The sequence below is a fragment of the Pseudorasbora parva genome, chromosome 25, assembly GCF_024679245.1.
Source record: "Pseudorasbora parva isolate DD20220531a chromosome 25, ASM2467924v1, whole genome shotgun sequence".
Taxonomy (NCBI): Eukaryota; Metazoa; Chordata; class Actinopteri; order Cypriniformes; family Gobionidae; genus Pseudorasbora; species Pseudorasbora parva.
The window spans coordinates 13,848,918-13,864,989 of NC_090196.1; the positions used below are offsets into that span (position 1 = coordinate 13,848,918).

Below are 16,072 nucleotides of genomic sequence, written 5' to 3' on the forward strand. Positions count from 1 at the left end.
AAACAGTGCTTACTGATATAGAGAACTCCCTATGGAGATACTTTGTGCTTTGTAACTCTGCAAACCTTTTTCATGCTCAGACAGCAACATTACATTCTAAAGAAAATATTATAGGTCTACTTTAATTGTTTTATTGAGGCATAATAGTCTATTTATTTGCCCGCTGGTTATGCATCCTGAAAAAGTTTAATTTTCTTTTGACATTTGCATTATTTTGCCTGGGTAACACACCTTCACAAGCTTCCATGCTTTCGGGTACCAGATGTCAGAAGTTTTTAAATCCCCCAATCAAAGCTTTTCTCTTAAATGGATACATTTTCTGCTTGGTGTTTTACTTAATCTTCCTAACCTTGCTATGCACGTGCTCTCTCTCTTATTAATATTACTTCTAATTGAGCAAAAAAAATCATGATTATCAGTTTAACCAACTGAACTGGCAGATTTTTATTTTGTATATGCATTTTAATTGTTCTTAACTTGAAATGATTCATACATTTAACTTAAAATTCTAATGTAACCTCAGTGTGAACATTTGTATTATTATTACCTTTTTTTTGGTTGCCTTTACTCTTTCGAGTGTCATGGGCAAAGCATGCTGGGAAATAAAAATCCCAGCCTAGTTTCAGTTAAACATAAGTTTGTCTAAATTAAAAGAACTAATTTCATAAAATTGAAAATAATGAAACTGTTCTGTTGACTCAATTTATCAGCTCTGTGAACTTGAAAAGAAAAAGAAAGTGCTAAATACTCATAAAAGTTCATTTGACTGAACTAATTGTTTTAATTGAAGTCTTTCTTATTCAAACCAATTAATTATTTTGACTAGCCTTGAAATCTAGACGCACCCTAGCGGCAGCAAATTTAATCTGCCCGCAAGTGTCGTCTAGGAACTCTCAATACCCTTCTGAGCTGTATTCCCCTCACTCTGGACGGGCCAATCACATCGTGTATAGAGTCGGTGGACTGGGGCCATAATGACGCCGGCCGAGTTGCGTTTGCGTGCTTCTAGTAAACACAGAAACTGGCGAACGGCGGTCTTTCGAATCAGCTTTGACCGCGACTCTGGAAGACTTGGACTTAAGCTTTTCTCTGAGAAAAGAACAAAGAACGGCACTGAAGTCATTCTTAAAAAGGGAAGATGTGTTCGGAGTTTAGCCGACCGGATACGGCGAATGTTTAATCTATCAACAAGCTCTGTTTTACCTTTGTTGCTCTGGTTGTTGGTAGTGCTATCCTATCGCGTGCAGAGGGAGTTTGAAAGACAACCGTTTATCCCGCCCCTCGGATTGAGCCCTGTCTATGGTGAGTTTCCAGACCAAACATCTTGATGTGGGTCTGGCTTGTCAGGCTATATTTTGACAGCAGGGATGGGCAATTCCAGTCCTGGATAGCCACTGTCCTGCAAAATTTAGCTCCAATCCTAATCAAACTCACCTGCCTGTAGCCTTCTAGTATTCCTGAAGACATTGATTAGCTGGTTCAGCTGTGTTTGATTAGGGCTGGAGCTAAACTCTGCAGGACAGTGGCTATCCAGAACTGGAATTGACCAGCCCTGATTTAAAGTGCAGGCCAGTGAATGAAAGACCACAAAGCATATCGCTCGACTCTCTGTAGACACCACGAAAAGATAGCAAAGGTTGGACTAATTAGTCCCTCTCATCAACAGACTTCATTTGGTCAGATTAGCGTGCTAGTCGAACCCAAACTCCTCGATCTTCACGATTCACAGGTTCTTTATAAAACGCAGCTGAGATTAAAGGGATCAGACCTCAGGCGTTTCTTAGCCTTGGCAAGAGACCGATAACCATAACTCTTGCTGTCAGATTGTAGTAGATCTATTTAACTAGCTGCACGCTAACAAGATGTAGTGCGCGGTTTGAGACGGGCGTAACGGGAAGTCAGAGCTGTGAAGGGAACGAGACCTAAGTTATTATCTGCGAGGTCAAAGGCACTGGACGGATGGACTGAGACTTGATCTCTCAGCTCGTGAAGATGTGACACGAGGACGTCATTCATCCTTCCTCTATCGCCCTGAGGTCAGGAGGCAATCGCTTGTGCTTCACACGGAAGGCCATCGACCTCTCATCACGCTTTCCATTTGTTACAGAAGCCATTTATACATCCGAAGCTCTTTATTTTTAACATACTGAACCTGTGGATTTGCACATACGCTTCCTGTTGCATGTTGAAGATTCCTGTTTTGCATTGGTATCCCATCAGCAGGAAAAAAGTTTGCAGTCTGGACTGGAGCCTGTGGAATGGCCTTAATAATAATTTAAAGCCAGTTGTGTTAATACAGACCGTTACTGTTTACTGTTTTATTCTAGCATAATGAATTCTTTATCAACACTTGGATGTGGTCTAAGTTTCATAAACAGTGTTTCCTATAGGTTGAGAATTTACTTGTGGTGGTGGGCAGAGCGATAAACTTTTTTTTACAACAGTAATATGCAAAGAAAAATGTGTTTTGAAACTTGACTTATACAGTTCCCCACTGACGCGAAAATGACATCTTTTTATGAGTAATTAATCTTTTTTTGGTGTCTATTTTTCACTGACTCTCTGGATTCTTTCAAATAAAGTTAAGAATTGCCTGTACTGATGGAGGTCACTGCATTCATTCAAAGTGAACTGGCACAAAACACATCATTAAAGAGCTTTTATGTTTTTATGAGAAGTTTAAATGTATTTTCAGGTCGCCACAGTCTAGTTAATGAATGGGAAGCACTGAAATGTATTTGTGGTGGTCAATGCTGATATTATGGTGGAGGTGGAGCGCCAAAATGTAAATCAATGTATGGGGAACACTGAAGAAAAAAAGAAAAAAAAGAAGAATTAGGAACAAAAAGTTGAGAAAATAATGCTCTTTTCCCCTCCAAAGGCTACAATGTGCATATACACAATGATTTTATTGCTTGTTTCTGCTCCTTTTATGCCTGTGTTTTGATCTGGAGATTCTGTACTCTTTCGGGTGCATATTAGCGCACCCTACTGTATAACAATGAAAACACAGAAAGCCGAAATATTTCGTCAATGGCGGGGAAAGACTTAAAATCGAAATATATATTGATTGTCTTGAAGGTTGAAAAATATTGTGTATTTTCTAGCTTGGTTTAATTTTTGCCTTGCGTAGATTAAACAATTCACATGGGATTTTAGTTCAACGTTTTAGCATTTGTTCATGCATCTTACACGTAGTTGTGTTACTGTGAGGTACTAGATACTTTGTTTCACTAAAGAGGGAATCTGTCAAATAGATAAATAAAATTGTAAACAAATTTTTGTTTGTTTACATTGATGTTAAAATTTTATCATCAGATTTGTGAACAATGTTGGTCACTTTTAGAAGTTGTAGCGATACTTTTCTAGTTGTAGCGAATAGTGAATAATAATTTAAATATTTTTTACAATGTCATTTAAATAGATTTTACACACTAATTGCAATATCGTATCGTATGTCGAATATCGCATTATTTAACAAGGTATTGCATATCGCATTTTTCTTCAACATCGCACAGCCCTACTGTCAAACACGTTTGAGGAGAGAGTGAAGAATTGCCATTAATAGGTGTGTGTGTGTGTGTGTGTGTGTGTGTGTGTGTGTGTGTGTGTGTGTGTGTGTATACGTGAAGTCGTGGATATCCTGTCAGGTGCTGCCTCCGGTCCTGACACTGCTGACATTCGTCATCCTTCATGGATTTCCTCACTTGAGGTCGTGCCACAGACGGGATTGAGTGGGCGGCACAGTTGCCCTCTTGGAACATTTCTAGAGCTCCAACCCACGATCCTTTTTGCTCACAGTTTAGACCCTCCGCATTACCCTGTTGGTGTTTATTTTGCCGTACATTATCACCACATACAACTACATAAAATCATTCACTTAATGTTTGATTAGATTGCGTTTTTCTCAAGTGTTCCCTGCTTTGGATCTGGTGATCTATAGGAACACAATCGTGCAGGACTGCGTTGTTGCTGTAAATGCGTAAAGCTGCTGTTCCAGGTGACTGCATTGCAGAAGCCATGGAGAAATAAGTGAATAAATCAATGTTTGCGCACCTCAGGTGGCTTTGCTGAATGTCAGCAGTCCTTTCTCCTCCATTCTGGAGTGAGGTTTCACCACCATTGTTTTTTCCCTTGTCTGTTGTGTAACATAATTTCCAAGTCTGCTGAATAACATGTAGGAAGATCATTTAGACTCTATGGAGGATTTCTAAATGTATTTACGGATGTTAAGCGCTGAAACGTTTTCAAAGACATTTCTCGAATGTGTGTATACCCTGCTTGATTTTAATGAATGCATCTGCATCCTTTTTAGGCCGTGTGGGAATGTAACCAATTAAAGCTGTTGATGTTAATCTAACGATTTGTGTGTTTCTCTATTAATCTTTCTTTCTTTGTTTTGTTTTGTTTCTCTCAACACAGAGTGCAGCAATGGAGGAGACCGTAATATGGGAACAGCACACTGTAACTCTACACAGGGTGAGAATCTAATCCTCTGTGCAATAAATAAAACCCTAAGAAATTTTGGTAGAATTACATTTGTGTTTTGTTTTACTTCATCTTCATTTTTTTACTCAAGATAGTCTATTATATTCATCTAGCAGATTTCTTTTACTTTTTTCAAAGAACTTTTTAATCAAACCTCTGACTAGCCTGGTCATGGTTGTAACAATTGGATATGACCATTATTTGCCAGATTGCGTATTGGTCAGACAGGACTGATCCAAATCTGATATTATGCGTATAATATTCTGTTATTGTTAAGCCCAGTGCCCCACAAAAGGCATCATCTATGCTTCATACACTATATTAAGCATTTTGAAGCCATTCCATAGTTTAATGTGAGGTACAGATGAATATGTAAGTCATATTAAATTCTGCGCTGTGGCTCAGTCACTGTCCATTCAGCTTTCAAACTGAGTGTTGCGTTCAGTTACGGCAGTCAACTCGATAAAACTCTCTCCAAGATGACTCAATGTTCCTGTTATTATGCTTGATCTGTAGATAACGGTCTATGGTTTCTCATAATATCGCTTTATCTTGCTTATTGCTGTAAATCGTGTTACTTTCTACTGGCTGTTAGATGTGTCTGTTAGATCACAACACTGGACTAGAGATTGTATTGTTCTTCACACACGGTTACTGAAATGTTAAACTTAAAATAAAACGGCTCATTAAAATATTGCATAGTAAGATAAACTACGCATTGATATATCTTCCCTTTTTTTTAACTTTACAATGCGCACGGAGCACCGTGACTGTTGCTTCAAGCTCATCATCCTGCACATGGGATGCGCATACGAGCTTTGTGCCGCTCCGTATTGGAGCCGTTCGTATTTTAATACATTTGCACTATGAAAGATTATTAATAACCTTTCTTGTTCTGCCCTATCTATATTATTTTGCTGCCTTATTAAAAAGCTGTGCTATACATTTAAAATAAAATAATTTTAATTTCTATATAGGTCCTATTTCTGTAAATATAATTTTCATGAATGTATTTTACAATGTGTAACATTTTACCAGATTTAGAAATCATTCATTCATTCATTCATTCATTCATTCATTCATTCATTCATTCATTCCACACTAAATGTTTTTATTTTTGCTAAATGTTTAGATTTTATTTTAAATTATTGTGCACCTTTCTAGAGTAACTTTTGCTGCTGAATCATCCACTAATCTAGTTTATACAGTACATCTAGTTTATATTAGTATTTTTAACATAGATTGTGATTTTTATATATTTTTTTAATTTGTTGTTTTTCTTTATAGTGAAGTTGTCTGTATTTAGTAGATTGTGTTAACTCACAAAAGTGTGATTATCAGTTTAACACCCTGAGGTATAGAAATTCTACATTAAATTTTTAAACAAAACTGCGCTGCTATCGGATCGGTATCATGCACCTTTTTTTGTATTGTCATGTTATTTCATTGCTCTGAATAAACAATTTAATGCGGTGCATTAATATTTTGCTCATTGCTCCCTCTTGTGGCCTCAGGAGACAAGACAAAAGACCCCCCCCCCCCCCCCCCCCAAAAAAAAAACCCTGAAATTATGCCTTTTTAAATTTGAATATAAATGAATATTAGTAAATATTTAATTCAAATGGCGAGCTCATAACCCACGGCTTCAGTGGGAAATAGGACATTTCCGATATCACGAGAGGGCATCAAAAGTTACGTATGTGTTCTATTTTTATTATGTTACTTGCATACAATGAACAATTGGTGTCACATGCTCTAGATAAGGCCAAAAACTATGAAGGTACGTAGATGCTCATGCTCCGTTAACACAGTTATGCTAGTTAGCTATGAACATGCTGCCAGTTTAACTAACAAACTGTTAATCCGCCATGACAGTAGATGATCTGAGCCAATTTACTGTTGCAGAAGACGGTCTACGCTAATACCCTATATATCAGTTATGTGCGTTAACATTTTATGGTGTAATTTCAAAAAGCAACACTTTACTTTGTTACATCAAAATGTTTTAATGCACATTACTTGTAACCTTTAACAACTAAAACTGTTCAAAAGTCCAACATGGCTTGAGTTTTATCATATTGTTTCTCTCCTCTTTATATCTGTGATAACGTCTTTCTATTTCTCTGCCCTCTCTCTGTATCTCTCTGACCATCCCATCACCTCATTTATCTTCCTTCCCATGCCTCCGATCTTATCTTTTCATTCTCTCTATCCTATTCCATCCCTCTCAGCTCTTTCACTGTGGTGTGAATGTGTCTCTCTCACCTGTCGGCTAACATGTAGATGTGTGTGTCTCACAGGCACCAGGGTTCGGCTTCGGGATCGCTATCTCAGGCGGACGGGATAACCCTCACTTTCAGAGCGGGGAGACGTCCATCGTCATATCTGATGTGCTGAAGGGAGGCCCAGCTGAGGGTTTGCTGCAGTAAGACTGATCGCTTAAATTCCTGAATTTGCACATGAATCAAATAGAATGAAATGTCAATAATATGACCTCTAAACGTTTCGTTTTTTTAAATAAACATATACAGCAATAGCCAAAGTGATGTCCGGACTAGGAAAATTGACATCTTCAGCCTTTGTTAAAAAAGATTTTTGTAAAAGCATATTGCATTTGTTTTTGGAATCAATTGTTTTAGTTAGGGTAACACAATGAAGCATGCCAAATTGTGCCGACATACTTTTTGGCCAGGCTGTCATACAAAGAAATGAACATGCAAAAACAAAAGAGAACCAATTAAATATTAATAACTGCTTTTCCTGTCAGCTTTTAGTTTTTCTATGCTTTTATTTTTACATGGTAAAATCAAACCTGTGGCTGTAGATTGCCTTTTTTTCCTGAATAACTTTGTCAGATAAATCCCTTCACCAAGTTTAGTGTTTTGTTCTTCCCTCATATTTAAAAAATATGAAATGCTTTCCTCATATTTTGATGGTTTAGTTGAACTTGTTGGGTCATTAAAGGTGGGGTAAGTGCTATCTGGAAACCGTTGATATTTCAAATCACCAAAACAAACATACCCCTACCCCCAAAAAGGGTCCATATTTAGATAGCTCCGCCCCACACATACATAACCCAGACAACGACTATGGCAGAATCTGTGTGTAACTAATCCTGGTCGAATATTCAATGAAAAAGTCGCCCCTTTCATCACAAAAACACAAACCGTTCTCATGAACAACTCGATAGTACACGAGCCGACAGTCCAGCTAACAACATATTACAATTATGACAAGATTAGGATTATATAGATCATGAAAAGAGGAAACAAACATATATTAGGAGTATAGTATCGTACTTGTAGGATTGTGACTTGTGTTTTGTGAGCTGACGCTTGAAACAAACAGTGAGGAGATTTGTTAGATGCTCCATACGGTGAGGAAATGAACGGGTCTTTATCATCGCTGAAGGGAGCCACAATCCGATCGCAAATGGACAAACAAGTGAACATGACACACAAGCATATTCAAGCAAAAAACAGCATATATTAGTTCTCTGCTAATGTCCGTTATGTGTGTCTTGTGTTTTGAATAATGTCGTTGAGCCTCTCATCTGACCATCATTAGTAGACACGCCCCTTACCTGCTGATTGGCTACAAGTTTGTTATTCCACTCGGCCCGAGTCCTTTTTCTAAAACGGTTTTGAAATAACACTTACCCCAACTTTAAAAACAAATTTCCCCTCTGGACATCACTTTTAGCCCACTACTGTATATTTTTATGAAGTACTAATAAATGCATTATTGACTATTTCCAGAAATATCAGACGATGTTAATAATGTTTGGGATGCCACCTAAAGAAATCTATATTTAATGGATCATTACTCAAATTACATAAAATTTTATTGAAAACAGTACTGTACTTTGCTTGGACAGTACAGTTGGACCCACTCTACATTTATTATCAAATATATTTATTTTAAATGTTTTAATTTTATAGGTCATGGTGAAATATTTTCTTATCTAGAGTCATTTGATTACTCCAAGTAATCCGAAATCTGCTCTTCACCCTCATGGAGTTTCTTACATAGTAAACGCATGAGCGCACAGGACTGCTGATCAAGCTTTGCACTGAGATCAGTTGGAGTGGCACTTTTGCTTACTGCCTTTTGCACTTTTTGCCCCCGACAGGGAGAATGACAGAGTGGTGATGGTCAACGCCGTCTCCATGGATAACGTGGATCATGCATATGCAGTGCAGCAACTTCGGAAAAGTGGCAAGAATGCAAAAATAGTATGTAACCCATTCTTTATTTTTATATATACAGATACACACACACACATATACATACACATACATATGTTTATATTTCTGGTTCTCGATTCTGATCCTTTTCCAGCTGGAGATGTCTAATAGTCATGTTTTGTTTCCCCTTCTGTCCAGACCATCAGGAGAAAGAGGAAGGTGCAGATCCCTATGGGGCGCACGGGTGAACGCGAGACCATGTCGGAGCACGACGAGGACGACGATAGTTATGAAGACGAGATATACGAGGCACGGAGCGGCCGCAGCGCCTACAGCGGCGGCGGGGCTACGGGCCGGAGGAGCGGGAGGGGCGACCGGCTGGGCGGGAGGAGGGACCGAGACAGAGAGCGCAGCGGCTCCAGAGAGAGGAGTCAGTCCCCGCGCTCGGACCGCCACTCTGTGTCCTCCAACCTCCCCCCACGCCCAGCCAAGGTCACCCTCATCAAGTCCCGCAAAAATGAAGGTGAACATGGCCGCTTCGACCCTGCCGACCGGTGTCGTCCAATCACTTTGCCTTTACAAATAATAACAATGTTGTTATTATTGAAGTTTACAGCTGGTCTGTCCACGATTAAATTGAAAATGCTGGACGAAACAACATAATCACATCCAGTCAGAAAATATCTGAAGTTTACCATTTAGGCCCGATGACATTTTGCTATGTCAACCCTCCACGCACACCGTCATGGTGTGGCTAGTCATTTTTTAGTTTTCTCTTTTTAGATTCCCGCCCACTACTGAAGGAACCAGCCGGCAGTGGCTGCTTGGCCTTAAAGGCTGAAAATCAAAGTTAGTCATTTTTTACAGGAAAAAGGGTTGGGTGTGCAGGTTTCCATCAGGAAAAAAAGCAACTTTATAGCTAACATATGCTAACATTGTGTATGTGTTTCTGCGGTTTACTCTGTAAGCAGAATACGGGCTTCGCCTGGCCAGCCACATCTTCGTAAAGGACATTTCCCCCGAGAGCCTGGCAGCCCGAGACGGAAACATACAGGAGGGAGACGTGGTGCTCAAGGTAAGATAAATGACCACCTGTAGTGGAGGGGAAACAGATGGAGAGAGAGAAGGGAGTGTATTAAGTGATGAGCGTGACCGAAGCGGTGCATTTAGTGATGTGAGGAATTATGAAAGAATGCAGACATTTGCTAATGGAGATAAATGACCGTGCTTACATCTTTTTTTTATGAACTCTGCATCTAGATTAATGGCACTGTTACTGAGAATCTGTCCCTGATCGATGCTAAGAAACTGATCGAGAGGTCAAAGGGCAAGCTGAAGATGGTGGTGCAAAGAGATGAGAGGGCGACCTTGCTCAATATCCCTGACATGGATGACAGCATACCTTCAGCTAATGCCTCTGACAGAGATGGTGAGAGAGTCTCTGTACAACACACACACACGTTTGTTTTTGTGACATATGGGGACATTCCAAAGGCGTGATGTTTTTTATACCATACAAACTGTTTTATATCCCCTTACACTGCCCCTGCCCCTAAACCTACCCATCACAGGAAACATTCTGCATTTTTGCTTTCTCGAAAAATCTCATCCTGTATGATTTATAAGCATTTTGAAAAGTGGGGACATGGCCAATGTCCTCATATTTCACCCCCTCCTTGTAATACCTGTTATACCCATGTCATTATACACATTTATGTCCTCATATATTATGAAAACATGCCCTGTCACACACACACCCCTACCAGTCAAGGTGTATTAGATTTATTCTTTTAAATTCTACTATGTTAATGCTTATGATGCTTGTATGTAGTTAGAAAGCTGTTACTTTAATTCACAAAGCAGTTTTGAGACCCTACTAAGTAAATAGATTTTTAATTTTTTCTTAAGAAAACCAGTTTATCCTCACATTTTGTTAACAATACATTTTCTTTTACAGTAAAATAAACAAAGCAAGCTAATTGTGTGACATTGTTTTAGTGAATATATCCTCATCCGATTGACAAATAGCATTTTTTGTTGTTTATTAGTATTTATTAATATTTTGAGTTAGCATGCAGCTTTAATATTTTCATTTCAATTAAAATTTTATTAACAAAATGTCTTCTTTTTTTTTGCAAATTCGTGTTTCAAGCGGTGGTGTTGCTGTTAAGTAAAACTGAAACTTTTAAAATTAAAAATAAAGCTAAAATAAAATATTTTTTAAATATTGATGAAAAATGGAAAACTTAAATGCAAATATTCACTTTGGCAACTAACTAAAATAATTCAAGTTTACTTAAATTTAAAACTAAAAAACTAAACTTAAATTTAACCTCTATGTGTGTATATACAGCTCTGGAAATAATTGAGACCAATTAACATTGAGTTTTCCCAGATATATATATTAATTTTAATTATTAAAATGACAAAAGCACTTAACAAAATTACTAGAACAGTGGGTAAACTAAATTTGTGTTGTTTAGAATTTTGGCATTTTTATATAATATGTCAATCTTAGCTGATTGTTATTTGATTGCATTAGGATATTTTAGGGTAAAATAGAATATCCCAATAGCAGTAATTTAGCCTTTACACTTATACTGTAAAAAACACCTGTAATGGTGTGAAATCATGTGATCTTTGTGTTAGATATTTCAGACATCCACTCCGTGGCCTCTGATCATTCCAACCGATCCCACGAGCGGAAGAGAAGCAGCCGCTCTCGATCTCCGGACCGCCGCTCGGAGCCCTCGGACCACTCTAGACACTCTCCGCCACAGATCAGCAATGGCAGGTTCGAACACATTCCTTTTTTTCTCACTTTGCTGCCACACAAGATGTATTGGTGCAAATTAAATCAGAGGTCTGATTCACGTGATTCCTTGAGGCCAAATCATCTCCAAATAGTCTTTAAATAAGTTTCCCCCCCTCATTATTAAAGTCTTCCTGTTTTTATAAGATTCAACAGATTTGAACTTTAAGAGCTGAAGTTACAGGCCTGCTCATCGCTGATATGAGAACAGCCTTGCGACAAGCATATGAAAAAAGGTTCTGTCAGACGGTGCTGCTGCTCTTGACAAAACGCTCCTGTAAATTGGATGTGTCCTAGATAGATAAACCAGGGTGTGACAGCGGTAGAGGATGAGAGGAATTTCATCTCCCTGCAAATTTAAAGGTGAAGTGTGTAATTTTTTTGATGGTAAAATACTTTCAAATACTTGGAAGCTTCAGTAGTCATTTGTAGGTTGACTTATGAAGAGAGGAAACTCTTTGGCACTATGAAAATATGCTGTTTGCTTTGAGCAGCCCTGTATTCATCTTCAACTCGTTGGTCTTGGCCTGTTTTGTTTTTCTAAAGAATTACAGATGGGAAATGTTTTAGGACAGGTCTCCAGACTGACACTTGAGAGCACCACAACTAAGTTCTACAGATAGTGCCGCAGGAGAAAAATTTGTCATTACAATTAATTATGAAATGACTATTATTTTGCTAATAAGAACAGTTATTAATATATTACATGTTTGTTTATTAGAAATTAAACAGTAAAGCACTGAGCTTGAATTGTTATGCAGATAGAATTACTTTGTGACTTCTTAATTTTTCATATATTAAAGGTGCAGTGTGTAATTTTTTTGCCTCATCTAGCGGTGAGGTTGTGAATTGCATCCCCTCTCCCATTCGAAGCACTCAGAGAAGCTACGGTGGCTGACACAGGACAAAAAATACTAGTGCTCTTTAGAGAAGTTTGTCCATTTAGGGCTACAGTAGAAACATGACAGCACAAAGATTATTATTTCGCCGTAAGGGGAAGATTGAAATGGCTCATTCTAAGGTAATAAAAACTGATGGTTCATTATGTAAGGTCTTAATACACCACTGCAAAAATGTAATTTATATTTCATTTCTGTCAATAGATTCTCATAAATACTACACACTGCATCTTTAAGGAGTGGAAATGGCTTATAAGTGCTCCTCTGCCACCAACTACTGGTTATAATGGTATTTTTTTTTAAATAAAAGTGCTTGTTTGCCACAAGGTGGCCTACGTTTTGCGTAATATTTAGAGCTTTCAAACATTTGACTATTTCTTCCACAATACCATGTGGTGTTACTACATTAAATCCATGGTGAATGTTTATGATTTGTGGACTGAAACCACTGAACTTCGTTCATGGCACAGTGAATGGTTTCCATGTCAGCGCTGTTTAATAGCTGTGGTTTATTAGAGAATTCTGCGCCAAACATTTCCCACTAGATCTCGCAGTAGTGATGTTATTATTTCTTTGGTAAATTCGAACACTTTCTCTCTGGATATCCCAGCGCTGTGTAGTAATGATGTCGCAAGATCGACCCGTGTATGAGCTTGTGCGGTCTATTATTAGTCCGAGCTGATAAACGATCCACGCAGTGCAGCTCAAACGAGTAGCGCGCTTCCATTCCTCTTTCGTTTCGTTTGCCATTTGATGTTTCTCATATGTAACAGAAATGGCTTATCAGTTGGGCACCGTGGCGATCAGTGCAACCTCTATCAAAATTCAGTCACACCAACGGAAAAAAAGGTTGCAAAAAGTCTGGAGCCCTGTTAGGAGAAGAAATTACACACTTCACACAAGCCAGAATTGACCAAACATGTTTGTAGGTGTTGACAAAGTGTCTTCTGATTCTTGTTTTGAATCAGGGCCGCAGGGCCGACGACTCAGAGAACCCGGACAGTGTAAGTTTTTGGGTCCGGTTAACGCAGCGCCCGAACATAGCTAACCAAACTAACGCTTTTGTGAGCTTTGCACTAAAGCATGTGACGTGGGCGTTTCGCATAGTGGTGTAACCCAATGTGTGCTGAAATGTTATTCTTTTACACACACTACTTGACATGTTCATTTCATCTACGTCACTCAACCCTGGCTAAGGGAATGAAGCTCAACAAACCAACTCGGGTACAGGAAATGTATTGTTTTGTGTGCCTAATCCCAGCATGCATATCCATTAAACATATCCCTCCATTCATTCTCATTTCTTATTCAGTCTCACAGAACTGGTCTCAGCTGTGTTACCCATTTCCTGGAGAGTGAAAATAGGGGTGTCTGTCGGCAACGTACAAATACACACGTTCTCCTAAAAGCTGCTTCTGTCAGTTTCGCAGTGTAGGCGAAAACATGCTGCTTTTAACATCGTCTGTAGTAGTAGTTCTCTGCCTTAGAGAGTTCTTGGTATTACAGGCACATCTGCTCTGCCAGCCATCCTTGAAAGTCGTCCAATAGGATGGAAGCACCACCTGCACCATGTGCGTAAAGATTTGGAATCAGTGAAGACAGAGGCCGCGTGCTCAAAGCTTAGGCAGCTGCCTTTTTGCTTCTCAATATATATTATTGTTGCGTTGTAAAGTTTTTCTGATAAGAACATCACTGAATTCCTGGTTCGAGAACTAACAGGTTTAATATATTGGAACCATTGAGGAGCCAAATCTTTCATCCGATGACCATCTTTCTTTGGTGAAAATGTGGAATGGTGCCAGAATGGCCATGACACCGTGTTGGTGAAAAGGTTACCCAACTAACAAAATATGTTCTTTATATCTAATATGTATTTTAACATTCCCATTAAATTATGAAAATGCGAATGTTCTCTGCACATTCAAAATGTCAATTTTTTTCTTAGTAATTGGAATGTTCCATTTTATCATTTAGGAACCATTATGAGAAGACCTGATAGCATTTGAAGGAATGTTTTATTAACATCACTGGAAGACCGTTATGCATAACTTTTAGACCCTGTTTATACTAGTGTGTTTTCTTTTAAAGGGGGGGTGAAATGCTGTTTCATGCATAGTGAGCTTTTTACACTGTTAAAGACTAGGATTCCCATCCTAAACATAGACAAAGTTTCAAAAACTAATGTTGGACGTTTGATGGAGTATTTCTGTGTCAAAAATACTCCTTCCGGTTTCTCACAAGTTTCGGCGAGTTTTTTTCGAGTATGGGTCTACTTGACGTTAATAGATCGGAAGGTCCTTGTATGGGCCGTACGGGCTCTTCTCCCGATAGGGTGCGCGCGTGACTAGAGCACGCCGTAAACAGTCTCTCAGATGCAGATCCAGTCGTCCGTGAACACTTATGTGGCGCCACGCTTCTCTTTATTGCTATGGGTGACGTCGAGCGACTTCAACGCTTCAGCACAGCATTCCGGGAAGGCAGCGCTGCATTTGAACCGATTTGAACGCAGAAATGACGGGAAGCTTCACAACGTCGTTTCAGTTGCGTCTCAAAATGGATTTACACGCCACTGCTGTCAGGACTTTACCAAATCATACCAAAGAAGTGTGTTTTTGACGGAGCGGTCCCAGCGATAAAGCTTCGGTCCTGCTTTGGAAGCAGCCGGTGAGTTAACTTAAACTGCTTCAAATGTCTCTGCTTTTGACTACGGACGCATGAGTAAACATCAGTAAACGACACGATCGCGTGCTTCGTCATTCAAATGTGCTAACGGTTACTCCATTGTTGTTCTCTGTATAACGTTACACTACTCTGACGTGCAAAACCGTTTTGCTTGCTACTCTTAAGGTCTAGTCGCATACAATAGTCCATAAACCGAATCATGTCCTCATACACTGCGAGTAAACATACAGAAATGTGGAGAGGCCATTAAATACAGTAACTTACATACCACAGAGACGGACGTCCTGATGTTGCCGTTTCTCCTGTTCAATTTATTTCTCCCTCAGATTTGATTCTGGATCATTATCTGTATTAGCTGAGATAGATGGGTTTCTCCACGCTTGAGGACGTCACCGCTTTGCGCGCTTGTCATTCTTTAGCTCCGCCCACACGATACGCCTCCAGGCGCTCTGTTTTTTCCGGAAAGACTCGGTACAGCCTATATTTCTTTTATAAATATGATAAAACTAAAGACTTTTCGGAGATATGAAGGATGCAATACTACTCTATAGGTACTCAAGATTGACATGAGATTGACTGAAACTGAGTGTTTCACCCCCCCTTTAAAAGGACGTTTTAAAGGGGTGATGAATTGAGAAAACTTTCCCTTGAGCTTTTGATATACAAAAGGTCATGGTAATATAAAAATATCCTCTAAGTTTCAGAGCTGAAAACGTCCTTGTTAGTCAAAGAAAAGCTTTTCTAGACACCAGGCACAGAAACCGATCTTGTGCTTCATTCTTACATCATAGCGCTATGAAACACCGCCTCTACAGCGCGTCTAATCCAGTAGCCCCGCCCACCGACTCATGGAGATGATCATCCTTGTGTTGGGTTTCAGAGTGATTAGTCACATGGCATTTGCTGAATAATTTGCTGTATTATAGACCTCCTTGGTTTGAATCTTATGTACGAATAAGTATCAACATTTTTCCTCTTGCTTTAACGGTTGATTTTACCAGCCT

General features: G+C 39.0%; 1 protein-coding gene across 18 annotated transcripts in view; it reads left to right on the top strand.

The window, feature by feature from the left end:
- Positions 1-16,072, top strand: part of tjp1b (tight junction protein 1b) — a 193,048-nt gene that overhangs the window by 149,644 nt on the left and 27,332 nt on the right. For 8 of the 18 annotated variants that reach the window (XM_067437090.1, XM_067437082.1, XM_067437086.1 and 5 more), the window contains 9 exons: positions 4,423-4,479; positions 6,789-6,913; positions 8,621-8,723; positions 8,874-9,198; positions 9,459-9,524; positions 9,644-9,750; positions 9,936-10,104; positions 11,325-11,469; positions 13,355-13,390. In XM_067437090.1, the coding sequence (XP_067293191.1) occupies positions 4,423-4,479; positions 6,789-6,913; positions 8,621-8,723; positions 8,874-9,198; positions 9,459-9,524; positions 9,644-9,750; positions 9,936-10,104; positions 11,325-11,469; positions 13,355-13,390 (1,133 nt within the window). The remainder of the gene's footprint in view (positions 1-4,422; positions 4,480-6,788; positions 6,914-8,620; positions 8,724-8,873; positions 9,199-9,458; positions 9,525-9,643; positions 9,751-9,935; positions 10,105-11,324; positions 11,470-13,354; positions 13,391-16,072) is intronic. The other 10 variants (XM_067437100.1, XM_067437092.1, XM_067437097.1 and 7 more) reach the window with 7 other exon arrangements.